Below are 26,955 nucleotides of genomic sequence, written 5' to 3' on the forward strand. Positions count from 1 at the left end.
ACAATATCATGACACTACAGTATCATAGATCAGAACAGTATGAGTCTAAACATGTATGTCTTCTTTGGTTATGTAATGGCTAAACTTACAGCACTGGACAGGGACCTCCAGAGGTATGTAGTTCTGCTTGCAGAGATGAACAAAAGCAGATGCTAATCTACACGGTGCTCTGGAGGAGCTCAACTCACACACCAACAAGAACTGACCAGGATCCACCTGGCAACAAAAACATTGTAAAAAAGAAGTTTTTGCTTCATCTAATCCATGAGGGAAATTTATAAGTGCAGAAGGTCATTTATGTTTTTGAAAATGTTACTCATCACATCCAGCTAATTAATTTCTTATCTTGGCCATGAAAAGGAATTTTTTGCAATTTTGCCTGTTTCTGCTGACACCATGGAGCACTGTGTGGAATCATTTGTATGGCCAAGACAATCTCTATGGAATTACATCAACAGCAGACTGTTATGAGGGGATTGGATATGGATATCTCTTTACCATTTAGAGATGTGAATGATGATGACCTTGGAGGAATAGGATTATTGGAATATACAAGTATCTGTCAAAATGAGCATGAGAAATATGAAGAGCTGAATTTGAAAACATTTGACTACACGGAACATGAAATGGAAAATGGCATAGATCCTGAGAACCATCTTTACAATATTAACAACTGTAACTGTGAGTATTATACCGATGATTAATTTAAAAGACATGTCATTATGGAAGGAACATTGTCAATAATACACTTCAACAGCAGAAGTCTCTATAACAACAACAAAAATCAAGGAGTAATTGAGACAATATGACATGTTTAGTGTAATTGCTGTATCTGAAACCTGGTTGAATGATGAGAGGGGGAAAATGTAGAAATAGAGGGCTACAAACTATTCACCACTAACAGAATAAACAAAATGGGAGGAGGGGTTGCACTCTATGTAAATAATGATTTAAAATGCAAAATTGTAGAAAGTAGGTCAACAACAATCGAAAATGTAATGGAATGCATAACTTTAGAAATAGATATTGAAAAGTCTAAGAACATAATACTAAGAACTCCAGGATCCTGTCTAAACGTATTCAATGAAAAAAATGATTGAAATGTATGGTAAAATGAATGACAGAAATATGTTTTTTGTATGTGGGGATTTCAACATAGATCTACTGAAAAAAAGAATAGAGACTTTAAGTCTTATTCCTACCATCAACCAGAATAACAAGGGACAGTGCAACATTAATAGATAATATTTTCAGCAGACATCATGAACAGAGTAATAAGTGGACTGCTTATTAATGACATTACTGACCACCTCCGTATTTTTACAGCTGTACAAAATTTCTTTAAGAACAAGATCCATAAAAATATTGATACCCACCCACTGATAGTCACTCGCCTGAGAACACCAGAAGCCAACAGGGCTTTTAAAGAGGCTTTAAATTCACAAAGCTGGAAGAACGTATACTCAAATAAGGATCCAAACAAAGCTTACAATGAATTCCTGTCTTCTCTCACTACCCTGTATGATTATCACTGCCCGATACAAACTCAAAGAAGGCAACAATATGAAGGAAAGCCCTGGGGGATCACTAGGGGACTAGAAAATGCCTGCAAAAAGAAAAGTCTATTTTATGAAAACTATTTAAAATACAGAACAAAGGATACAAAAAATAAGTATAAATTATATAAAAACAAATTAACAACTATAATGAGGTACAACAAGAAGGAATATTATAAAAACAAATGTTACACGTTACAAAGATATAAAAAAATACTAAAAAGTAGGATGATTAACAAATATAAAAGTGAGGCATGAATGGCAATGTGTATATAAATGGGAAAGTATTTTGTTTTGTTTATTTTTATTTTTGCACATATGTGGGATAATATGTATATAAATACAGAAATTAATGATAATACATTTTATATAAATTGATAATATCCTGAGGGACCTAAGAACAAAAAAAGAATAAAATAGAATGTAAAAAGGTAGGTGTAACTAGGAAATGCTTCAACCTACACCTTTTCGATCAGTATTGATTATAAACGAGTTAAAATTACACTGCATAAACTAAGGTGACATTTTTTTTTTTTTATTTTTTTTTTTTACCATTTATGTTATGTAAGTGATGTTGTGTATTTATGTGATTGATTGAAATAAATAAACTAAACTAAACTAATCAATTAGGACAAGGTTAGGCCAAGGCTGTCTGGTGGGCGCCGTGCCAGATACATGTTTTCACAGTGTCTTAGAAGCTCATGAATTACGTAACGCTAGGTACAAAATTGTTCATTCGCACAGGTGTTTTTCTACTCACCACCCTGAAACAGGAACTCAGCGGAGAATCAGGAGAGGAAAACAGGAAGTCACAGTTTACAGGGTGTGTGGCTGCTTTCGGAGAGTGCTCTGTTACACCTGGCGATTTAATACACTCCGGTTTCATCTGAAGACACAGACAAATGATCAAACTGCAGGTGAGAACTGGGTAATCTTTTGTCGACAAAACTCCGCCAACATGAATATGCAGACAGAAGATTTTAGGACTTTCTTCTCTATGTATTTGATATACAAACACTGCCACTGTCACTTGTCCTACCTGCCAACTGTAGACAAATTCCTCCAAGTTTTCAGCCTGAGATCCATCAGGCAAAGGAAAATCGTTCCCTGCTTCATTGTCATTAGTCCCCAACAGACCAGTGGACCTGCCTGTGTAGATAAAAAAAACATGTTGTTACCAAAACTAAGGATCAGTACTTATGACCATGGACTTGTTTATTCTCCTAACTTGTGTTAAATCTTTAGGCAAGGCAAGGCAAGGCAGCTTTATATAGCTTGTATTCATCCAATGTTCATCCAATGCTTGTATAGCACATTTCAGCAACAGGGCAATTCAAAGTGCTTTACATAAAACATTAAAGAGCAGTTAAAAACAATTACAAAAAATTAAAACATTAAAGAGCAGTAAAAAATGATAAAAAAATGAAATGAAATTAAAAACAAATAAAAGACGAGAATAAAATGTACAGTGCAATATAAGAACAAGTTAACTGAGTCTAACTCAGGCCTCCCAGAGGACTTATCCTTTAACTCTTTTTCTGTTGCAACTCAGGTTCCAAACCTGGCCTCCCAGAGGACTTATAAATTAAAAATTATTTAAAGAAAGGCAACATCAAAAAGAAAGGTCTTCAGCCTTGATTTGAAAGAACTGAGAGTTGCGGCGGACCTGCAGTTTTCTGGGAGTTTGTTCCAGATATGTGGAGCATAAAAACTGAACACTGCTTCCCCCTGTTTAGTTCTGACTCTGGGGACAGAAAGCAGACCTGTCCCAGACGATCTGAGAGTTCTGGGTGGTTTGTAATGTATTAGCAGATCAGAAATGTATTTTGGCCCTAAACCGTTTAGTGATTATTCCTACCATGCAACCATCCATCGAGAGTGAAGCTGCACACCTCAAGCGAGAGTTCACATGACACTGACACGCCATTCTGATTGGACACCTGCACAATGTTTGACCCTCTCCTGACAGCCACTCCATTGTCACTGTGGAACGCGTGTGTTACAGCATTGTTGCAGTTGGCCTTCACCTGTGACACACATATATATTTCTTCAAACACGTTGAGAGAAGCCATTTACTTCAGCAGTGTTCATTTTCTTCTCTGACTAGTCTGCTGCTGGAAATCACAACACTACTAATTTATATGAGCCACGTTTTCACCTATACTAACACATACCTGTCCATTGTGCTGAATGTTGACTGTGCTGTTACTCATTTCTAACAGAAGGAAGTCTGAAGTGCGCAGCAGTGTGAATGAAATCTCAGCGCTGACGTCTTGAGCGAGGAGCAGTGGGCAGGAGCCCGGGAGCTCATACAGGTGACCGTCAAATGTCACCACAAACTGATCTGCCACCAACAGAGCTTGGTCTTAGAGAGAGAAAAAAGAAAGACAGCATTGCAACCTTGATTACTGTAAGTCCTCCAGTAAAGTTGCATTATACGTATATTGCTAGAAAATGGTAGTTATTACGTATAAATGGGCTGTCCATGATCTTCCTCTTAAGGCGGTAAAGCTCAGCTGTGGGCCTGACGGAGGTGAGGGTCAGTAGGGGCCTCAGGAGCCACTCCTCCAGAAGGATCTCCACCAGTCCAGCTTCGGACACCCTGGACCAGGGCAGCGGTGGCAGCGCTACTGATGCAACCACTAAACACTCACTTCAAAAACCAAGAACACACGATTCATAATATCTTACTGGAATAATTTTCTTACATCTCTTTTGTTCTGATTTAGCAATTTAACAGCAAATGCAGAACTTTGAAGCTCGAGTCCAAATCAATTTTCACAACAACTTCATGGGACACTACCATCTAAATAAAATACATTAGTTATATGTAACACTATTATATTACCTGTTGTTCAAAAGCTTTATCGCTAATTGATTATTGTGCAGTAAGGATTGATTTATAGATTTGCAGGCATGTTAAACTGACCGTGAACTTAGTTTTATAACTTTTGTTACACACAAGCATTTCAATGACTATATTTCAGAAAGTATAGTAAAGACCTGCTTCAAATTGAAATAGTCACAAAAAAACTGTTAAAAGACATTTATATGTAACATCCAAAAACCCTGCATGACTCAACCAAAGTGAGCCCAGGTGTTACCGAGATACCCTGTGACCTTGGTTCTTATGGGAGGGATTGGCATACTATTATACAATGAAGGAGTTGTCCCTCCTCTGACATCTTTACATAATTGAGTGAATGAAAGAATAAATGAATGAATGAATGAATGAATGAACGAATAAAAAAAAGGCGTGCAGAGAGTTTGTCTTCATGTGTCTCAGACATGTGCAGTACCTGGGGGAGAATTTGTAGACAGAGGCCAGTCGTTTCCTGATTCCAGACAGAGCCATTGCCAACCTGGTCTCCGCCCAATGGTAGGTATGCTGTCCTGCCTGGTGCACACAGAACACCAACCATAAATACACACTAATGAGTGTGTTTTCATGCATATTAGTATGCTGGGTTTGAGTCTTATCTTGGATTTGTCTTGTCTGACTGAGTTACCTCAACATTACTGCCTCTCCGTCTACTCTGCATGTCCAAAGTCAGACTTTCTTTTTTTCAGCATGCTGGTCATAATTACTGTACATTTTACAAGTTTATCATCATATTTCATGTTTTACTGACTAATTACTACGTAACTTGAGTCAATTCTGCACCTGAACACATAGAAGAGAATGATCAGAAACAGCAGTTTCTAGCATGTCCAGGTTTAATTAAATCCAGAATAAGAGCTCATCCACGATTTGAAACCAGGATATTTACATGCAGTAAACATAAACAGGATACTCCAAAAACCCGATCATAACTGAGATACTACTATGCATGTAAACACACTCAATGATACCGAATCAGACATGCACACACTGTAAAAATATCTACAATGTGCCTTAAATTTGCCAAAGAGAAATGACTAATAATATCTATGGTCTAGTCTGGCTTTGCCAGACCTTCATCCACAGTGCTGCAGAGGAGGGTCTGGCTAGTCTACACAGCATTCCGGGATGGGACACAAACGTGCTCTGGTTTATTGGCATTTCTTTAAACCAGTGATAATCGTCTCCGCACGGAGCCACGGTGCCACGGTGCCACGGTGCCGCTGCAAAATAGCCTCGGGAAGGAACTTGTTTTGGTGGAACATGTGTACGTTCAAAAGTTGTTTAAGTCGTGCAACAGAAAACTCAGATTGGACAGATAGTCTAGCTAGCTGTCTGGATTTACCCTGCAGAGATCTGGGGAGCAGTTAACCATGGTCCTCATAAATCAACCAGAGTTTAAAATTCCAACACAAAGAAAGCGGAAGGTAACGGATATCCGGCCGAAAAGAGATCCGTGTGATCCGGTGGAATTTCCGGCAGCAACGGAGCTATCCCGGAAGTGGAACGTCGTGAATATAGACTACCTATTATCTATCACAAAAGAAAAAGGCAGCAGCGTGCAGCTTTCTCACCACATCCAGGGCGACGCTGAGCGTGGCGACACTGGCCTGAGCCAGCGGCCTCAGCTGAGGGTTCTCCAACAGCACAGATAGGATCTCCACCAACTGGTCAGTCCACAAAGAAACAGCCTCCCTCCACAACGCCTCCAGCCTCTGGCCCTTCACATCTTGGTACACACCTGCCAGAGTGGCTAGGGGCCCTGAGGATGGAGCACAACACTTTTTCACACTTTGTGAATTAAAATGGCTCTGTTATGAGAGCAACAGCACAAGTTTTTCTCACATTGAAGTTACATTACATTACATTACATGTCATTTAGCTGACACTTTTTATCCAAAGCGACTTACAATTGCTATATATGTCAGAGGTCACACGCCTCTGGAGCAACTATGGGTTAAGTGTCTTGCTCAGGGACGCATTGGATGATGTATCGCAGTGGGAATTTACGAGACTCACAAAAAGTGACTAAACAAAAAGTCTGTGATTGTGTAAGAAAAAAATAAATAATGTGAGACAGAAGAGATGCTTTTCATGCATCAGATTATGACGCAAAGGAAGAGAGGATTAGTTTTGAGTTTCTTGAAGAAATTAGATTTCTGCCTGTGAGGAAAAAAACTTAAGGGCATGTCTATTACAGCAACTAAATTTACTGTGCATACACAACCACAATACATCATTCTGTCATTGTAGCTGTGTGCCTGTGGACCTGTCTGTATATCAAACAGACATCTGTAGACAAGTTATTTTCAAGAAGTTTTTTATGAAAGGTATTGGCCAAACATGACAGTAGGAGATGGTGCCATCTTCTATATCTGCTTTCTCAGTGTTTCTGTTTCTGCCCTTTTCTTTCAGTGACCTCATGACAATTTTGCAACATCTCTCTGGACTCACTCCTCAGTTCCTGTTGTCCCAGCAGAGAGTCGTGCTGCAGCAGACTGAGAAAGCGAGGCAGGCTGTCGGTCACAATGCGACGCAAGGGGCCGCTCTGCCACAGAGCCAACAAACCTCCGTCTCTGTGCTCCAGCAGAGCCTCTGCTCGCTGGGAAACATGAAGGGGTACAGCGCTCAGCTCCTGGAGCAACTCACTGTCCCTGGACTGCGGAGAAAAAAGAAAAAAAAGCACATTTAAGCCTTAAAGTTAGATCCCTATAGCATTGGCTGAGCCTAAACCACTAAATATTTAAGTATTCTGTAGTATCCAGTAGTTTGGTTACCTGATGTCTGAATTCAACAAGGTGATACTGTAATGTCTTGATTCTCTCCAGCAGCTTATTCTGTAACTGACAGCTCAAGTATTGAATCCGTGCCTGTGAAAACAACAACATAGGGTATTTCAAGGTGCCATGCTTTAATATAAAAATGTGGCAACATTTATTTTTATTTTTTAAGATTATTTTTGGGGCATTTTTAGGCCTTTATTGACAGGACAGCTCTACCAACTGAGCTATCTGGGCACCCAAAATGTGGCAACTTTTGTTGTTTTGGTGATACCTCCACTGCAGTTAGACTTTCCAAACAGCCACTTGCTCTCAGCATCAGCCTCTGATTGGCTAATTCCACAGACACACTGCCCAGAGTTTCAGGTTTGCTGCTGCTGTCTCTTTTCTGCACATCCAGCATCAAACTGCGATTTGTTCCCACACATGCCACCACAGTGACGTCCTCGTTCAGACCTGGACCTGGACACGAACAGATTGAATTCTTCATAATCCTAGTTTTAATATTTTTGTCATTTTTTTTGGAAGTTTGGCAGAGATAATTCTGTATTTACCGTTTGTGTAACCTGCTGTGGTCTGAAGACATCGTCCCTCTGCCGTCCAGTTCAGCCAGATCTTCTCTCTGCGGTCCAGTCTGGCCTGCACCTGGAGACCAGACCCCTGGGGCCACCACAGGGCACTGCTCCCCACCTCCACACTCCAATTACCAATCCTAGACTATGAAGTGTATACACACACACACACACACACACACACACACACACACACACACACACACACACACACACACACACACACAAGCACACGCACGCACACACACACACACACACACACACACATACACACACACACACGTTTGTACATGTACGTTCGTAAAGACCCTCACAGATAATTATTAAAAACATGATTGTGGTTAATGGGGGGGGGGGGGGGGGTATGTGTCAGACTATTTCTTGGCTGGGATGTTGCCAAGTCAGCCTGAGACTGAATAGCCAAGAAATAGTCTGGCACATAACCTTCTGTAAAAACCACAACTGGTCCTTACACACTTACACTTATTTTTGTACAGATTAAACTAACAAGCTATAACGTGTTAATCAGTGAGTTTGTGCTAGTATGTGGATTTTGTTCCTTTTGAACACAGCCAGGCTAGCAGGTTCCCCCTGTTCCCAGTCTTTATGCTAAGCTAAGCTAATCAGCCGTAGCTTAATATTAACTGACAAACATGAGAGTGGTATCGACCCTCTCATCCACCTCTAGAAATGTTAACTTCTAATGTTAACTTTTGAAGAAGTAAGGATCGACTCTTTATTTTCCAAAAGTGTCCTCCCACTCCAGGCTGAAAACTTAAATTGGTCCTCACAAAGACAGAAATACAAAAGCTCACACACAGAGAAGCTGCGATAACAGCCACATGTGTACAGAGTGCTATTTAATCCAATTCCGATAATGCCATATTACGATAAAGTCCTGGCAGCGAAGTAATAAAACCATCATACCAAATAATATAAAAGTGACATGACATGTCATGTTTAACTAAAGTTATAACTGAGACACATTATTGGTAATTAATCCCCAGAGGGTTGTTCACCTCAGAGAACAGAGACATGTTGGAGCCCTGAGCAGTAGAGGAGTTGATCAAGGCGAAGGTGAGGCTGCACTGGTGTGGCCGTCCTGTCACCGATAGACGGGACTGTGTGTAAAACAGCTCCTCTCCTGAGTTCACTCTGTGGGATCCTGACCACGACAAAGTCTGAGAGACACACAGTGAGAAAAAAACAACAGCTGAAGAAAAGAAATAAGCATCCTGAAAGTCTGAATACTTAACAAGACATTCACGTATATTGTGAAAAATACTTTCACCCAGGGACATTAAGAGACTGTGCACATTTATCACGGTACAACCACACTTCAAACTGAAACCCCAAACTATTATAAATCATTGCATGAGAAGGAAAGCAGTGAGAAATAAAAGATGCAGATGTGTGAACTCACTGGCTGTGGGGGGCAGAGGCCAAGCAGCACTGTGTGCTCCAGGCGATCCCTGAGGTTGGTCTGAATTTTAGTCAGGAGTGTGTGTGACAGACAGGGTGCAGGAGACACTTTTTCTAGGCCAACATTCATCTGAAGGCTGTGCATTCCCCGTGGACCCCTCTAGGAACAACACAGAAAACACCAAAATCAGCCATCTGCATGAAGCGAGAATACGTCATAGCAATGAAAGATTTTAGCTTTCAGAGTACCTGGTATTTCATGCTTTGCTTGACACTCCTGTTGTCCCATCTCAGCTCTGCATTCTGTGAATACGAGTTTCCCTCCTGACCCATTGACACACAACTTTTGACAGAAGACACTGACATCTACACACACACACACACACACACACACACACACGAACACGCACACGCACAATAACAAAGTTAAATGTATACTTTATACTGATGATCCTTTGTTGCTGTCACCGACACATCAAGGACTACAGCAGCTCCTGGACCTCCTGGAGCAGTACGGTCAGAACTAGGTCCCGACAGTCAACTTTAACAAATCTAAAATCAGGATCTTCTAACAGAAGCCCAGATTTCAGGAAACCATTTTTATTCAAATTAGGAAACACTCATCTAGATCACACCCTGTATTATGATGATGGGACTTAAAATCAGTGCCTTAGGGAACTTTGGTCTGGCAATGAATGCACTGAAACAAAAAGGATATAACACATGCTATGCAATTAGAAGAACATTTTACAAAGTAGACATAGCAATTAGAATTTAGACTCAAATGTGTGACAGTGCAATCCAACCAATTGCCCTTTATTGTAGTGAAGTTTGGGGACCACTTAGCCATCAGGACCACTCTAGATGGGACAAGCATCCCATAGAGGCGCTGCATGCAGAATTCTGTCCATTTGGTCCATAGTGAACACCCGAAGGAAAACACCAACCAATGCATGCATCACAGAATTAGGCCGCTACTCCATGATTAATTAAGAAAAGGACACTTCAATTTTGGTTACATCTCAAATTGAGCCCCCAAGACACCCTAACATTTCAGGCACTACAAACCCAAGAGCTGAACACCCAAAATAGTCCCTTCTATCAGCTGGTCCTCTGACTTAATGATCGAATAACACCCAATACTGTTCAACCTCAGACCAGCACTGCTTTCCAACCACTAATCAGATTAACAAAAGATGCCTATCTGGAACATTGGATGAATCAAACCAAGACTCAAAGCAAACTGAATTGCTATCTGGCCCTAAACCATGAATATAAATTAGCAGATTATCTCTTTACTGTCAAAGATACAAAGCAGAGACAGATCCTGACCAAATACAGACACAGTGACCATGGTCTAGCCACAGAGAAAGAACGACGCAAGAAGTCCTGGTTATCAACAGAGGAAAGAGTCTGTGGTCACTGCACGACAGGTGAGATAGAGACAAGGGGGGCACTTCCTCTTAAAATGTGGCAAATATAATTATATCATAATATAATAAGAGTGCTATTAAAGAAATTTGATTAGTTAATCCTAAACCTTGCATAGCTAGATTACAGTAAAAAAACAAATGTCATGCCAATAAAGCCTTGAAAAAAAAACATTGAGAGAGAGAAATATATATATATATATATATATATATATATATATATATATATATATATATATATATATATATATATATATATATATATATATATATAAAAATTAAGTAATTGCACACTCAATAAAGACTTATTATACATAAGTATACAAGACATATGAGGAGTTTTAAACTTGAAGAGAGTCCACCAACCTGTTGCGTTGCGAATAGAGCACATGCCTGCCCCCTGCTGGAGTTGTTCTGCCACTGTTTGTTCAGGCTGACGGAGATATTGACAGGGACTGTGGTGCTGTCCCATGACAGATGGGTCTGCACAATAAATAAATGTACAATAAAACTCATAACTTCTCATTTTGTATTTAAATTACACATTACACTATGCTAAATTATCAGAATTATTCTAAATTCAGTTTAGTTTCAGTAAATAACATTATGTATGATGTCCAATACAGTAGACATATGTATAACGTATTTAAAAAACAAAATCCTGACAGATTGAAACTGTGATTTGGTGATTTATGCATTAAATGGTCTTAATATTAGAAGCTGAAAAATGTGCTCCATTTCAGCTAAAATAAATAGAGTTAAAGAATACTGTTTCAAATGTTTTGAGAGCCTGAGGTGTGTCAAATTGACAAAAAATGGCGAAACTCATATATATATATATTTTAATAGTGTAAAATGAAGAGGTAAATGTGTGGCAGCATACATGGTGGCTGCTGCGTTGTTCCCTCTGTGAGCTGTGTGACAGTGTGTGAAGGGACATCTGGCTGAGTGTGGACGAGAAGGGCTGTGTCAGCTCCAGTTTGGTCTCATTCGTCTCCTCTGATCGGCTCCACGAGCTCAGAGCTCTGACCTTGAGATAAACAAATCGCAGAAAGCGAAAGAGACTTTTAATAAAAACATCAAGACACGTGTTTACATTTAACTGGACACGATTCATGGTGCATGTCATTACATTTTGAATATGACCATTTCTTAGTGGACAAAAAAAGGAGCCGAAAATATTTATTTGAATGAAGCCCTTCGCATTTTCAGGATCATGATACACGTTGTACAGTCTGACCTGCTCCAGTCGGCCATGCCTCGTCCAGCCCACTAAAACACTGTCCTGACGGCCATATAAGGAACGCTCGAGAGTCACCTCCAAACTAGTCCAACGGGGAATGCAGTTGATCTGAACTGAAGTCAAGAACAAGAGAAAGACATCAACAACCTGTAGTCAGCCACCCTAATGTAGGCATCCTGTTAGATGTGATAAAAATGGACAAACGTCCCTGTGGTGGTTGTAACGCTCTGCAGAGTTGGTCTGCAATAGTTTACCCTTCAGGCTCTGGTTCCCCATCTCCAGTGCTGGAGGTGCAGAGTAGAGACCAGACAAGATCAACTCCTGGCTGCCCCACACAGCTCCATGTTGAACTTGGTAGCTCCAGTTCCTAGCCTCATACACCGTCCTCACTGCGACAGTCCTGGGGAGCGGCTTTAACTACAGAACAAAGACGATCACTGAAACATTATCGATGTGGGTATGTCATGATGTTCAGGGTGTGGAAAGACAAAAATGTCTATTAAAGATTGATCAAGTGCACTTTTCTTTAGGTCTGACCATTGTGTTTGGTCATCCTTGACACCAGAATTAACGTGCAATATTGCCAATAGTCTTAAATGTAAATATAATATAATATATAGGCCTATATATTTGCTATATTCATAGTCAAGAGATATGTTAGCTATAAAATACCTGTGGGTATGAGTGTTTGAGCTCTAGAACTTGTCTCCATCCACTCTCTATAGCTGCCAGTTCCCCCAGAGCCCACAGCCTCCTCCTGCCCGACAACACCTCCACCAAACCTGCAACACTGGACTGAGACTGGTTCAGCTGGAGAGAGGGAAGATAGATGTTGACTCCTGTTGTGACATGCCATGCCCCTAAAACTCTTTAATTACTAGAACAAACGCATAGATAAGTATAACGTTACAACAGGATAACAATTGGAAGTCCAGTACAAATTTTGCATAGCACTGTTACTTCATTCTCGTTTTATTGGGATTTAATAATAAGAGCGCCTTTGAGAATAAGAACCCACCTGAGAGCGGACATTGAGCTGAGAAGGCAGGTAAACCAACATCCTGGGAATATTGTGGACCACCTTCACCATCAGGTCCTTGCTGGACAAAAGAAACTCGTCACTTATAGTATGCATATGTGTTTGATTGATAGAAGACCTTCTAAATGCCGGCAGTGTGATTGATGAGGTTTCAGTATGTGTACCTATGAGGCAGATGGTGTCCCTGGATAATGAGTGCCAGTGAGGAGCTGAGTTCAGGGTTCACAGCCATGGAGCACCTCAGCTGTGACTCAGTAAGTCTTCCCCAGGCCTCCACCTACATCGACAGTTGCAGAGATGGTTAGCACAGAGAAGCAAAGTTGTGGGAATTTTAATTGGATGTGACCCTCACCTGTAAGGCAGGGCTAGTTTGTCCCTGCACAGTGTGTTTTAGTGTTACTCTGGCCTCCTTGGACCCTCCATGTGCCCCCCAGCCTCCTACGTCCCCCACCACTCGGACTCTCCAGTCCTGATAGTGAACATCTACAGCAGCGCTCCGCAGAGGACCTGCAGAGAAGATCAATACTAGTCTTAAAGGTAAACACCATAATACTTAAAATAGCCCCTCATACCCATCATGAGAAAACAGTGTCTAAACCAACCATATTTATTTTCTTTTCCAAAGAGAAACTGAAAAAGGTACTGAAAAACAACCAAAACAGCATTTACTCATCCCAAATTTCAGGAAACAACATTAAAACACAAATATGAAATCCAGTTTTTAATACAATCTGACCTTTGAACTGAGCGGTCAGGGTAGTGTCCAGAATGTGCTGTGTCCCTGTCTGATTAGAAGCTGGTAGAGAGTAGGAGAGCAGCAGGGCTAGACGTCCATCGGCCACACTGATATTCAAGCTGGAGGCGAGCAGCTTGTGTCCGTCCACAGTGAGCCGAGCCCTGGACTGAAGCTGAGAAAAGACTCCCTGGATGGAACACAGGCCCTTGGAGAAGAAAATAAAAAGAGTTTTTTTTTTTAAGAGAAGTTTTTGTATCTACTCTTATGTGCAATACACCAATATAATGCAAAGAAGCAAAACATTACGATACCTCTATATTGAGTGGCAGTCCTCGCTCCCGTAGCCACGGCCAGCTGTGCCACATGGTTCCTCTGATCTCTTTGGTCGTTAGGAGATATTTCATCTTAAGTTTCACTCCCACATGCTGACCTCCAAACTGGGACTGTAATGTCAAGGCCTTCCCCTCAGCGGAGCCAAGCTCTACCTGCACACACAGTCACTGTGATATCAAGCATCTGAGAGATTGTACACCTTCATTAAAGTGCACTGTTTAGGCCAATCAACTGTCAGTTCTTAATGGTTGATGGATTCTAACCTGGATGCTGTTGTTTGCAGGGACTCCCAGTTTCTTTAGATAATTCACTGTGTGTCTAAAATGAATCTTCACTCTGACTGTTTCGGACATCTTTGAAACCGTCATCTCTTGAGTTAGCTGTAAAACATTCTGAGTATCAACTGCAGCAGCTGTTGCATACAGTAGAAGGTTGGTATGGTTATAAATGCATAAACAGTATATCATCCTAGACTTCAGGCTTGTGTGACTTAAAAAGAGCATTTCATTCCAAGAAGATGTTTTATACAGTGTTGCCTCCTACCCTTTGGCTTCCTGTACTGCTGTGTAGTAGGTAATAGTATGAGCCATTGCCATGAATCCCAGAATTCATTGTCAATGCAGCATTAACAGGGAGACCCAGCTTTTTCAATAGGGGCACAGAGTGGTTTAGATTGAGCAATGCTTCAATTGTATCCTGAAAACACAAATAAAATAGATGAAAATAGATCAATTAAGACTACATCTTTGTACTACAAGGGAAATGTGAATTTCATTGGATTTTAATGTATACAAATGTATGTATTTCCACACCTTAGTTTTCTTAAGAGCCACTGAAGTCTTTAACTCTGTATCATCTATCACCATGGAGACTTGAGATTCTGCAAGAGTTGGGGAGACAACCAACAATGCAGAGGACTGCATCTTGTCAGGACTACCCCACTTCTACAAACAAGAAAGTAAGTGATATATAGTGATGTTATTATAGATTAAATGGGCAGTCAGATGATCATGTGGTATGTTTACTCAACCTGAATCACTGTGCAGTTGTTGTGGTACACCAGCGACCCCTGCAGGCCTGGCTGTGACATCACAGCTCCTCTGACTCCAACTGTACACTCCTCCATCTGAATGAGGGCTTCGGTGTCATATTGGGTTTTTCCAGCCCTACAGGTGACTCTCAGTCTGCTGTGCTCCGGTAAACCTTTGAGAGCAGGAAGGTTGTGACTGAGCTCGCCCTCCACACTCAGCTCCGGCCAGGCCCTTGCATTCAGCCTCAGAAAACCCCTTTTGCCCTCCACATGGGTGTCCACCGTCGCTGTCCAGATACCATGAAGGTCCTGCCACACTGATCCATTCAAATGAGCCTAAAAACAAATGAATATCTTATCTTACACAAACACTGACTGAAGATGCCTCATTATTCCACACCTCCAAGTGGTGAGGCATTTACCTATAATAGACCTTTGCAGGAAAATCACAGTTAACTTACTGTATAAGATTATGGTATTAAATACACCTGGGCTTTTCCTAACTTGTCAATATGTCTGCAGTGAAAAAGTCTACCTTAGTGCCTCAGGCAATCATTAACGTTTGTAAGTAGTTTGATCTTTTCAGTATATTTAACTTCATTCAGACCATTAACTGTAGGCTATAATCAAAACAACCTCATCAAATCAACCTGTTTGACTGGCACACATTACAAAAAATCCCAAATTATTAATGTGATGGACATACAGGCAGAGTAGCCTGACAAGCCAGACCCACATCAAGCTGCAAATTACATTTGCTGCCACTAGGGTGTGTCTAGATTTCTAGGCTACAGGCAGAGACCCAGGTGAATACAACTTCATCTGTCAAAGCTTTAGTAATCATCCACAAAAGCATACAGTACCTCTAACATTGGGCACTTTGACTCCAGAACCCAGAGCATCTGTGTCCTTCCTTTGGCCTCTACGACTCTATCGGCTTTAATGTAACATGTCCCAGCTTTAATAAACAGGCCCCCAGCCTGCTCAGGGCCTCTAGGAGCAGTTGCCTCTACAGTGATTATCTGGGGTACACCTTGGATCCTCAGCCCAAGGAAGGAGTGTGTGAGGGTCCCAGAGAGACGTGCAGGCCTGCAGGACTGACTCAGCTCCAGGGAAAGGTCCTGGCTGTCTGCCCTCAGAGATGAGGTCATGGTAAGCTGGCAGGGGACGACTGAGAGGAGGGCCTGGAGAGCTAGGGACACTGGGAGGATCGTTCCCTGTGGCAAACACATACATGAAGGAAGTTAAGTGGTGTTGAGAGACTCAGATTGCCTACTGGTGGAAGGAGAGTTGACTCTGTGACTCTCTCCACAGAGGTAACAAGTCAAATAGGGGTGATAGTAATTTAGCAGATGTATCATCTGTTATGTTGTTCTGCTCTGCTGCTATAATAAATGAGCTGTGGCTTGACCTAATGAGCTGTAAACTGTATTTCAAAGGAAACTGTGTTAACATGGACAGGTGTGAATCATATAGAAAATCCAAGTTATTCTAACTGTGATGAAAGAAATGGCAATGTATTGTCACAGTTAGAGGTAACAATAATATTTATAACTTAAACACATTTTATTTAGGTTTCCACAAGCTATATAACACAGAACTGATTGATTGTCTGACCTGTAGAGCAGGACAGTAGTTGGTCACATTTACAGCGTAGGAAGACTGCTCCTCTTCTGTCTGTGAAGCCTTGATCTTCCCCAAATTACCCCTAAAATAACAACGTCCCAGCTCAAGGCCAACCTCCACACCAGGCAGATGTGCAGTTAAAACATTCAGTATTAATGCTCCATGGGCAGGAAATCCCAGCATCTGTACTGGCTCTATAGTGTGCTGTACAGATGCTTTCAGACCAATGTGGGGGTGACAAGTTAAATGCAGACTAAGGCTGCCTTTCTGTTCCCCCTCTACCTGGAGCACGGTACTGAGATTAGTTGAGCAGCCAGAACGGGTGATGGAGATGTTGGCTGAAGTCTGCGACGGCAGGAGAGTCTATAGAGGACAAATTAAAAAGTAAAGATTAGAACCAGGACTATTCTTCACTCCTTCGAAACAAATTAGATACAAATACTGTCTTTATAAAGTTGTGTTGTCAAAAAATGAACAAGCAGACACATGTACAGCGCTATGGGTATATAACTTTATAACATTCATTAATCATCAATACATCTATTTTAAACAAATATACTGAAATACACAAACGAGACCATTGCTAAAGGGATTCACTGCATTGCATTTTACATAAAGTGCAAAAAGGTTTAATATTGTTGAGATTATGAGATGCAAAACTATGATGTCATTAGTTTTGCAGGTACTTGGTCATAAACCAAAGTACAGGACAAATTAAAGTTTTGACTTAATGATGGTGCTCGGGGAAAAGACGGAGGATCACCAAAGTTATTTCAATTTATCTTGTGGGGAACATGAATGTTGTATACCAAAATTCATGGCAATCCATCCAATAGTTGTTGAGATGTTTCAGTCTGGACCAAAGTGGTGGACATACCGACAGACATACCTAAAGCTATGCCACAAGTGTAGCTAAAATCCATTAGGAGGTTAATGCTCATTTTAACCATGGTCTTGTTGATACTTTTTCATGCAGTATTGGTGTTATCAATGCAACTTGTACTGTACTGGAAAGACAAGATTCATCTCCAAGGTGCAGATGTTTCTTTGGTTTTCCTTCTGCTGGAAAACAAGTTTCCTAGCACTTTTTCTTGTTTCCTTTCTAACCTTCAGTAAGACACATCGCTGGTGGACAAAAATGTTCCAGCTGGTCCTTCTGTCCTCTCCTCCCTTGTGTTGATTTGCCAGGAGAAGCATGGAGCACACATCGCTTTCCACCTCAAATTCAGCTTGACCAGCCGTGGTCGACATGCTAACAGTGAGCTCCCCTGGTACAGCAGTGGAGGCCAGGTTTTGCTGAAGCATGACTCTCAAGGAGGTGGAGGGCTCCCAGGCAGCAGTCAAGTCTATCAGAGCAGAGTGGGTGTTTAAAGAGACCTGTGCACTTCCAGATAGGGAGGTGTCACTGAGCTGACCTGACCCCTGGAGGTCTACTCTGTTTGGGATGATGGAGGCAAGAGAGGCCCAGTGATGCTGGAGGGTCCAGCCTACTTCAGCCTTTTGGTCATTCAGCAGGACAGACAAGAGGCACTGACAGAAGTCCTGCTCATTTTCTAATCCCAAAGAACCTTTAAGTCCATCTTTCCTTGCTTGCCCATGTACGGTTAAAGAGGTTTTATGTGGTACACCCCCCTCAACTCTCCTAACCTGCACCCACACCAGTCTCCCCAACCCTTTACACCGGACAGACAAGAACAGACTTGAGGAGATTGAGTCCCATGCACCACTGACATCTGCCCAGATGTGACACCAGCTTTCCAGCCTCATCCGTCCTGTCATCTCTGCCTTATGCTTAATACTGCGGGTCCCAAACTCAAGCAGCCCATGCCAGCCATATAGCCCAGGCCTCTCCAACCTCAGTGCCACATTTAAATCCATTCTCCAAGGGCCAACAACCAACCCGATCCCCAGTGCCCACCTCTGAGGCCCAGGCCGGAGCAGGAGCCTGAGACTAGATTTAGTGGGCACGCCCAGATACGTCAGCAGTAGCACAGAAGAATGAGTGAGGTTAGCTCTGAGCTCCTTCTGACCGTTGGAACTGTAACAGCCTTTAACTTGAGCACTGAGGCTAAAGTGAGCGAGCGACAGGCCATAGCAGAGCCTTTTGTGTGGTCTATAGGAGCGAAAGACTCGTACCTCCACAGGGCGACCCGCCACATTTCCATAGCACTGGGCTGAAAGTCGGTCTGCAGTGGTGTCCCCTGTGCAGTTCATCTGTGAAAACAAAAACCCCTGTTGGTAAAGTTTGTTTTTCAAAGAAGAAACTGAAGGAGGAGACAGTAGAATTTCTGAGGATTACTGAACTTTAGAACAGCCACATACAATTTTGTGGTATACCAAAATGCTAATCTGAGCCCTAATTAGGAAACAACGCCTGTTTATGTTGAAATAGTATTTCTGTTTTATTTATATCACAGTGTGCTGCTGGAATAGTGGGTCAACTACTTTAAAGGAATATTTTGGGAAATATGCTTATTCTCTTTCTTGCCGTAAGTTAAATGAGAAGATTGATACCACTCTCCATCCCCAAATTGAAACAGCAATATTTGTACCCTGCATGTAGGAACTAAACCAGTTAAATGAATTCTACAACACTGTAACATTGGCAAATACAATTAATTGGAGGTGCTGGTATTTTGTTACCTTTGAACAGAGCCAGGCTAACTGTTTCCCCCTGGTTCCAGTCTTTATGCTAAGCTAAGCTAGCTAGCTGTAGCTTCATATTTACTGTACATACATGGGGATGTAACAATGGAGTCAAGTGCGGTGTCCCCCAGGGATCAATCTTTGTGCCCTCTTTATTCAAATTATATATTTGGACTGGAAAAGCAAATCTTTTTATCACAGTGATACTGGTGACACAGATTTACAGATCTTCTCAACTCACAGAATTCACCACAGAGTGCCACTGGAGGTCGTTCTTGCCTGTGGCCATCACACCATATATAACTCCACCCTCTGAGTGTTATACAATTGGAGTGTCAAAACTGGACTACACAATCATATTTCCATATCACATCTCTATAATGTATATATATTCTTGGACAATTATGTGAAATAATTGCTTGTTGCAATAATTTATTAGTTACATATGCAATAGGCTACCTGACATTATTATTAACATAATATGTTTCAGCCACTTGTTCACTGCTGCTACTTATGTTCACACTGTACTCCAATAGCATTTGTACAATCCATTTAATAGCAACATAATCTTTTTAACCTAATCTTACTTTTCTTTTACTTAACTTTTTATTTCTTGCACTTTAGCTATGTTACTTTATGCACTTATAGACTAGTTTTTTCTAGTTCTTTCTTTTTCTTTTTTGCCTTAAATTTGACTGTGAGCAACTGCAACTTAACAATTTTCCTGAGGGGATCAATAAAGTATTCTGATTCTGATTCTTACCAGTGATATATGGCCTATGAATTAACTGATTCACTCAATGTGCACAATGCTCCAAAACTACGTAAAGATCATGGGTAAAGATTAAGACAGTCAAACTTCTCTTTTTCAGTCATAGGTAGAAATCTGCAAATAATAGTGTGTAAATTATGTAAAATGTACCTGTAAAGAGGAGGGTATGACTCCCTGGAGCAGCTTCATCTGTTGCCATAGAGACAATACCAACATAGCTGCGCTGTTTTTCGATCCAACGTTAAAAAGGATGTCAATCATTCTCTCATCTTCCATGTGAAGGACCAAGCCTGTGTCCAGACCTTCTGTTTCTAACTAACAGTGGAAAGAAAAACATACAAATACAGGAAAGACAAATAGGCATGTGTACATATTCAAGATAAAACACTGATGCACCTAAGGTCATTAATAAAACATGAACTTGCAAGGGTTAGAAAAATTGAAAATAGTCCTGCACCTGGTAATGTGCTTTGGCTTGTATAGAGCTTGATACACCTGTTTTCAGCAGGGCTTTGACTTGATGCTGCAGCCTGGAGAAGTACTCCCATCGTGGGGTAACCTGGTCTGTCTTGCCTCCATTAAACTCAGCCTTTAGATGTTCAGGTCCAGCCTGAAGCTCTGCAAGGACTGACAGTCGACCACCATCCTGGGCCCACCTCACCTGGGCATTACTGCTGGCAGGTACACCTGTATTCAGAAGACAAATAGACTGAGACACCAGGAGAGATCATAATGTTTGAAATGTAAAATATGTTATGTATGAAGTAATGATTTACCTGTGGCATTGAACAGGTGGAAGGAGTGAGATAGTCTGGTGTAGACCTCGCCCGTCCTTCGACCCCCCAGTCGGCGGCTTACATTCACACACAAATTCTCCGCCCCTAACCAAACACACAGCCAATCACGGGCCACATGGAATTTCTTTCCCATCATGCCCTCTTTATCTTCACCGTCTGAAGAATCTCCGGGATCCTCCTGATGCCTCAGCTCCGCACTGTACAGGGTCTCCATCACTCTAACTCTCAGCTGTCCTACAATTATATGAAGTAAAAATGATTCCTCAGGATGTTTTTCAGGTAAAGACAATGTCCAAACTAAACGCTTTCATGTAATATTAAATTAGTAATTGTATCAAATAAACCTCCACCTTCAATGAGGGTGTCAGACCGTCCCAGCACCCCGTCCAACCCCAGGACTGGAGGCAAAATAGCGAGGTTGGCCATGGAGTGCCTCAGGTCCCCGGACACAGCCAGCTGTAGACCCCGGGTGTCTTTTAGCGACCCTTTGACCTGAGCCAGCAGAGCCTCATGCCCCTGTGTATAGGAGCCATGTAGAGACACGCTGCAGGAGACAGGGAACAGTGATGCACTGGAGTTCAAAAGTCCATGAGTCCAAGAGACATTCAGCATTGTTTATTACATATATGATCATCACTGTATATCTGATAACGACAAAATGATAAATTTAGACAGTGTGATAAAATACAGTTGGATGCACACACCTATCTGAGGACATGTTGGCAGCCAGGTTTACATGCAGGTCAGTGGCAGAAGGCAGCAGGCTCTGGGATACATTCAACCTCAGTCCAATGGCCGTGTCTCCCCTAAGGAAGGAGTGGGACATCTGGGCGTCCAGCTTCACCCTGTCTTTTCCATCAACCCTCACATGTACTGAGCTACTTCCTGTACCAGCCACTGCAAACATGTTTGCAGTGGCATTTACCTTAACAGGAAAAACAACATAATGAGAAAATAGCTCAGATGCTAAAAGCAGACAATTTTTCTTATTTGTTTTTTATAAAATCAACTCGTTGTAAGGCTTTTTTTTTTATTTGACTATTTTGGGACCACTGAATGAAATAATTTGTCCAAACACAAAAGCGGCCCACCTCTAATGTTTTGGGAATCTTTGATTTGAAGGGATGGCTGAGAGAGGAATAAAGACCAACTCTTCCTGAAGTTCTATTGAGCTGTACAGAAAGCTAAAAAAAAAAAAACACCAACAAATTCATCACAACACGCTGCCGATTAAACAATAATTCAAATGCTGAGTTGGATTTACTCACTTGGCACTCCTGTCGCTCTATTCTCAGTTTCCCTCTGGCCTGATAATCAAAGTCACTATTGTTTTTGGGGTTCCAAAATACATTTCCCTCCACTATAGCGGAGGAGGGGAGCTGCAGCTGTAACAGTAATCACAGTGAACTGGTCACAAGTTTGGCCTTTTCTACTGTAAACTATACTGTACGCTGTTGGAGGTGGACTTACATCACTTGTTACAATTCTGACTGCAATTACCATACATCATACAAATCAGCAATTTTTAATCAGTAAAAAGTTGTTTTCCTGAGTAGAGAGGTCGATTTACCTGGAGCTGATGGGAGAAGTTGGCTCTAACTTTAATCGCTTGGTGACTTGAGTGCAAAGGGTTCAACTGAACTTGTCCAAAGAAAGTCAGTCTCTCCTTGCTACCGACCCGTAACCTCCCCTGTATGTCTTTCTGGGTCTGAGAAGGAGGGTGCCATATTTAAAACATATATTATTTAATACACAAATGTTGCCAATATTCCCCTAGATTTTCCACCTTAGGTATATAAGTTAGATGCATTTGCATTTAAATGCATTGTCCACGTTTTGAGATCAACATCAACAAGTATTTCACTGAAGTTAGGTCATATTTACCTGTGAATTAAATATTAAAATCCAACATTTTAACTTACTGTACATTCAATTCTCATTAAACTCTGCGTGTTTTATGTATGATTTTGGACATATTTCTCTGTAATTCAGTTTGTAATTTACACATTTACCTGGTTGCTGGTTATGGTCACACAGATTTCCGAGTCTGAAGGAATAGTGTCAGAGCTGAAAGGATGGATGAGTCCAGAACAAACCTAAATATCAAGGAGAGCCACAAAAAAATTAAATCTCTAAATACAGTGATTAAATACTCCCTAACTTTCTGTTTAAGTATCATGTGTTGAGTTAATAAATCAACATGGGCTAAACTTACAAAAGGGCTTGGTGGTCGGTAGCCGAAGGTGAGGGTGTGGATGACCTCTCTATTGCCATGAAAACCAGCTTTCGACTCCAGGATGTAGAGGCCTTTGAGGAGGTCGATGGTGAAAGTCTCCCGCAGGAGGAGAGTCTGAGGAAAGGCCTGGAAGGGCTGTCTGTGCGATATGGCGTCGCTATTAAAGTCAGCAGTGTTCTCGCTGCCATTGTTTTATTGTAATAAAATCACAACCATCCTAAAATAACATCAACAGATTAGTTCCAAGTCAATCAGATTGAGACACAGACCTGAGCTGGAGCATTGCTGTTTTCTGATACATCTTCTTGTCCTTCCTCAGCTCCTCTACTACTCCCTCAAACTCCAGTTCTGTGGACGGACTCTTCGGCTTCGAGAAAGTCATCTTCAGTATCGCTTGCTTCTTTTTCAAATTCTTAAAGAAGTTAGTAGATAGTCATTCTATTATATGCCTAAAAAGATTTAACTATGAGGGGTGAAAGTAACAACAATTATTGATAAAAATGGAGGTGATGAAAATGCATGTGAATTGAAAAATAGAGTGATACAAAATTGAGTGATTTGATGTATCATGTTTCATATAATGAAAACAGGGCCATGTTTCATAATTTTCCCCATCTTACATTCATTGAATGTATAGTTTACAGAAAGCATTTTTTTGTTACTTCAGCCCAAAATGTCAATCAAAAACCACGCCCACTCCACACAGTGGACATCTGGCAAAAATACCTGAACAAACGTACCAAGATTCGTTAAAATCCGGAAAAAAAAAGATTTGAACCCACAATTGCCACTTGTTAATTTGTTAATTACTTGTTAATTACTTTATGTTACTTGCACCCTTGAGGCCACTTCCCGGCAATTCTGTGTTGTGTGATGAATGATGAATGTAAAATGGGGAAAAGTATGAAACGTGGCTCTGTTTTCATTATATTGTGACTTTTTAAGTCACTTGATAATGTATCACTCTATTTTTCAATTCACATGCATTTTCATCTCCTCCATTTTTATCAATTAGTGTTTGTTACTTCCACCCCTGATGGTTCTCATAACATCTTGCCAAAGGACTACAGTTGAAAATTAGCCGGCAGGCTAACACTAGCACATTTACAGAAATGTTAATGAATGTGCACTGTTCTTATTAATAAATAAATGAAAAATGATATTTAACACCCATTCCACAGACACGGCCCAGTGACGCCACCCACCTTATCCACAGTGTTCAGGGCGGCAGCGAGGCTGACGTTGTGCTTGCCATAGGTGGAGGCCATCTGCAGGGTGTGGCTGAACTTAAAAGTCTCCAGAGAGAGGTCTCCTCTCAAAGGTGAAGTCCACAACGAGCTCAATGAACCAGAGGCCTTCACACTTCGCTTCCCCACCATGACCCACCCTCCTGCCTAAGGAGGAGTTGGAGGGGCAAAAGGCAAAGCAGATTTTGCAGTACAATTTTCCTAGTTGGTGCTAACAAATAAAATTCTCATTATGACTTTTTTTTTCTTTCTGAGTCAAATACAAAAAAAATTGACACTTTGAATGTTCAGATGGAGCAGCCTCTCCTCTCCTTACTTGGATGTAGGTGGCAGCTGATGTGTAGAGCTCCAGACGGGCCTCCCTCTCTCTGCCTCTGTCCCTGTAGAAACCCTCCAGCATGAGGTTAGGGATGGTCAGCCACTTGCTGGCTGTCAGCTCTGAGGTGAGCTGGAGCGTGTGGTGCTGGTGCTGGCTCAGTTTGTGGGCAGTGTAGATATACAGCCAAGGCGTGTCCATGTTAAATGTGCCTGGACGATAGTAAGCGAGACATGATGCTGACCAGTGCCTCACTGCTGGTATAGACTCCAATAATAACTTAAAAACTTAAAAATTCATATGATTAATTATAGCCATTTTACCTTCCCATTTTTTCTGCGGGGTGTCTTTGGGAGGGCTTTTCCAGTGTAATCCAGCCACCAGCGGCATCAAGTTGTTGTAGTTGACTTTGAGGTGAGTGCTGCTCTCCGACCCGAGCTGTCTCAGGTGAGAGTGCAGAAGCTGAGTCCTGTAATTTAAATTCTTCTCTGGCACCTGGAGACTGAACTGGAATAACATGATAGGGGAATATTTTATTGTATTTCGGACAGAGAAAATATGCATTAAATGCTAAGAAAATGTCCATCCAAGGATTATTTCACAGAGGGCAATGCATTTATAAATTTATATGTGTGATGATTTGAAATAAAAAAGCTTTTGGAGGCATCACAGAGGTCTGTTTACCTCCAGTGTGTAGCTGGTGTGATTTTGTGTGGATTGGTTTTTGAAGGACTGGCTCAGAAGAAGTGTGCGTTTGTTGTTGATCTCATCCCAGTGTTTGCCGTAGCTCATGTCCAGGGCTGATTTAATGTGGCTGGGGCTTTCCTCGTGCCTGAGGTGGATCTGTGGAGGCACAGAAAAAAGAAACCACGGAGAGAACCTCTGCTGTTCAGTTACCTGTTTCACCCAACTAGGAATTAATCAGTCTGAGAAGCTGGAAATCAGCAGCATAAGCATGCATGGAAGAACCACTCACTCTCACTTATCACTCAATAAGTATTACAGTAAGATTCATATTAACAGCTTATGTGACATAAACACACAGTGGGGTTCATTATCTCCAGGTACCTTGTGGTTGATAGGAGCCGTGTTGGAGCAGGAGAACTCGTGATCTGCTCTAATGATGTATGTAAGGTTTGAGTCCCTCTCACTCCTTAGTCTCTGAGACGTGTAGCACTCCTGACGCAGATACCGGGCATCACCTGTATAGGGGTCAAAGGTCAGGACGAACTGATGTTGGAGAAATATTTATGAACTACATATTCTTCCTGAAAGTGAGACGCTGCAAAACTGCTCCATTTCTTCAAGCGTAAAGCAATTTTGCTAATTGGCGGACCCTAATGGCAAGATAGGCAACGTAATATTTTTTCATTCGCTCACCTCCCAGACCATATTTGAGCCTGAGTGCGGAGCTCCACAGTGAGCCCTTCTGCTCCATCAGTCCCAGCATCCTGGTGCCGACCACACCGGGTAACAGAAGCTCCGCCTCCACAGAGTACTGCCTGCTTCTGCCATCCTGTCTGCGCTCCAGGGCCACTAATGTCGGTAATGATGAATATAGCAAAATTACTTTTTCAATATAAAACTCATGCTTTCAAAGATAAATAAACGCATATCATTTGGTAGTTTGTTGAGTACCTGACAGTGATGCAGTTTCTCTGAACACATTCTTCACTGTGGCAGAGAAGCTGGTCTTCCTACCCAGTCCACGAGTAACATTAGCAGAGAGGATCATGGGATGTCCATTAGCGGCCATTTTGGCTTCAAGGTGATACCGCGTTCTCTGCTCTGACAGGAGGGTCTGAGTGTCGACCAAACCCTAAAGATTACAAACTAATTAACATCTTTTATGACTGGAAAATGTTAAGAGTAATATCCTACAGCAGAAATCACGTTACAGAATATTTTAACACTTACCATGATATAATAATGAACACCATCAATCAACAGCTCCAGCTTTCCTGATTTTATGTTCCTCTCTTGTTCAAGATGCCCTGAGAAAACAACACATTTTCAGGATTAAACCCTGACAGAAGTTGGGATTTTGTGTTTGTTATGGTGCTTCTCTATGACCAACCTTGTATGTGGATGGTTTTCAGAGGGTGGGTGATCCTTAGCAGCAGTCTGTGAGGGTTGAATGTCAAGTCCACAGACATGTCCCTCGGGATAGAGGACTGAGGTGTGGCCAGGAGAAGGTGAATGGAGGCCTCTCTGGGGAGCCACGTTCCTCTCTGAAACATAAATTGGGACAGCTTGGGGTGTTAGCCACTGTGGGACTAAATAAAGAGATCT

General features: G+C 41.6%; 1 protein-coding gene across 1 annotated transcript in view; it reads right to left on the minus strand.

The window, feature by feature from the left end:
- LOC116046125 overlaps positions 1-26,955 on the minus strand; it is a 37,730-nt gene that overhangs the window by 477 nt on the left and 10,298 nt on the right. The window contains exons 22-73 of the mRNA XM_031294342.2: positions 26,741-26,894; positions 26,581-26,657; positions 26,302-26,482; positions 26,044-26,199; positions 25,732-25,865; positions 25,348-25,506; positions 24,987-25,170; positions 24,664-24,875; positions 24,306-24,494; positions 23,370-23,512; positions 23,080-23,239; positions 22,877-22,960; positions 22,435-22,572; positions 22,133-22,249; positions 21,956-22,048; positions 21,569-21,789; positions 21,215-21,408; positions 20,844-21,098; positions 20,525-20,754; positions 20,218-20,382; positions 18,786-18,863; positions 16,641-17,012; positions 15,887-16,240; positions 15,024-15,359; positions 14,806-14,937; positions 14,537-14,689; positions 14,257-14,373; positions 13,972-14,145; positions 13,661-13,865; positions 13,277-13,431; positions 13,089-13,201; positions 12,904-12,985; positions 12,558-12,695; positions 12,140-12,302; positions 11,883-11,998; positions 11,526-11,672; positions 11,009-11,125; positions 9,462-9,578; positions 9,214-9,372; positions 8,810-8,971; positions 7,773-7,935; positions 7,493-7,680; positions 7,216-7,308; positions 6,893-7,097; positions 6,013-6,200; positions 4,857-4,954; positions 4,026-4,210; positions 3,732-3,922; positions 3,415-3,583; positions 2,596-2,705; positions 2,317-2,442; positions 90-216 (exon numbers count right to left, since the gene is read on the minus strand). Coding sequence (XP_031150202.1) covers positions 90-216; positions 2,317-2,442; positions 2,596-2,705; positions 3,415-3,583; positions 3,732-3,922; positions 4,026-4,210; positions 4,857-4,954; positions 6,013-6,200; positions 6,893-7,097; positions 7,216-7,308; positions 7,493-7,680; positions 7,773-7,935; positions 8,810-8,971; positions 9,214-9,372; positions 9,462-9,578; positions 11,009-11,125; positions 11,526-11,672; positions 11,883-11,998; positions 12,140-12,302; positions 12,558-12,695; positions 12,904-12,985; positions 13,089-13,201; positions 13,277-13,431; positions 13,661-13,865; positions 13,972-14,145; positions 14,257-14,373; positions 14,537-14,689; positions 14,806-14,937; positions 15,024-15,359; positions 15,887-16,240; positions 16,641-17,012; positions 18,786-18,863; positions 20,218-20,382; positions 20,525-20,754; positions 20,844-21,098; positions 21,215-21,408; positions 21,569-21,789; positions 21,956-22,048; positions 22,133-22,249; positions 22,435-22,572; positions 22,877-22,960; positions 23,080-23,239; positions 23,370-23,512; positions 24,306-24,494; positions 24,664-24,875; positions 24,987-25,170; positions 25,348-25,506; positions 25,732-25,865; positions 26,044-26,199; positions 26,302-26,482; positions 26,581-26,657; positions 26,741-26,894 — 8,479 coding nt within the window. The remainder of the gene's footprint in view (positions 1-89; positions 217-2,316; positions 2,443-2,595; positions 2,706-3,414; positions 3,584-3,731; positions 3,923-4,025; positions 4,211-4,856; positions 4,955-6,012; positions 6,201-6,892; positions 7,098-7,215; positions 7,309-7,492; positions 7,681-7,772; positions 7,936-8,809; positions 8,972-9,213; positions 9,373-9,461; positions 9,579-11,008; positions 11,126-11,525; positions 11,673-11,882; positions 11,999-12,139; positions 12,303-12,557; positions 12,696-12,903; positions 12,986-13,088; positions 13,202-13,276; positions 13,432-13,660; positions 13,866-13,971; positions 14,146-14,256; positions 14,374-14,536; positions 14,690-14,805; positions 14,938-15,023; positions 15,360-15,886; positions 16,241-16,640; positions 17,013-18,785; positions 18,864-20,217; positions 20,383-20,524; positions 20,755-20,843; positions 21,099-21,214; positions 21,409-21,568; positions 21,790-21,955; positions 22,049-22,132; positions 22,250-22,434; positions 22,573-22,876; positions 22,961-23,079; positions 23,240-23,369; positions 23,513-24,305; positions 24,495-24,663; positions 24,876-24,986; positions 25,171-25,347; positions 25,507-25,731; positions 25,866-26,043; positions 26,200-26,301; positions 26,483-26,580; positions 26,658-26,740; positions 26,895-26,955) is intronic.

The sequence above is a fragment of the Sander lucioperca genome, chromosome 9, assembly GCF_008315115.2.
Source record: "Sander lucioperca isolate FBNREF2018 chromosome 9, SLUC_FBN_1.2, whole genome shotgun sequence".
NCBI classification, from domain to species: Eukaryota; Metazoa; Chordata; class Actinopteri; order Perciformes; family Percidae; genus Sander; species Sander lucioperca.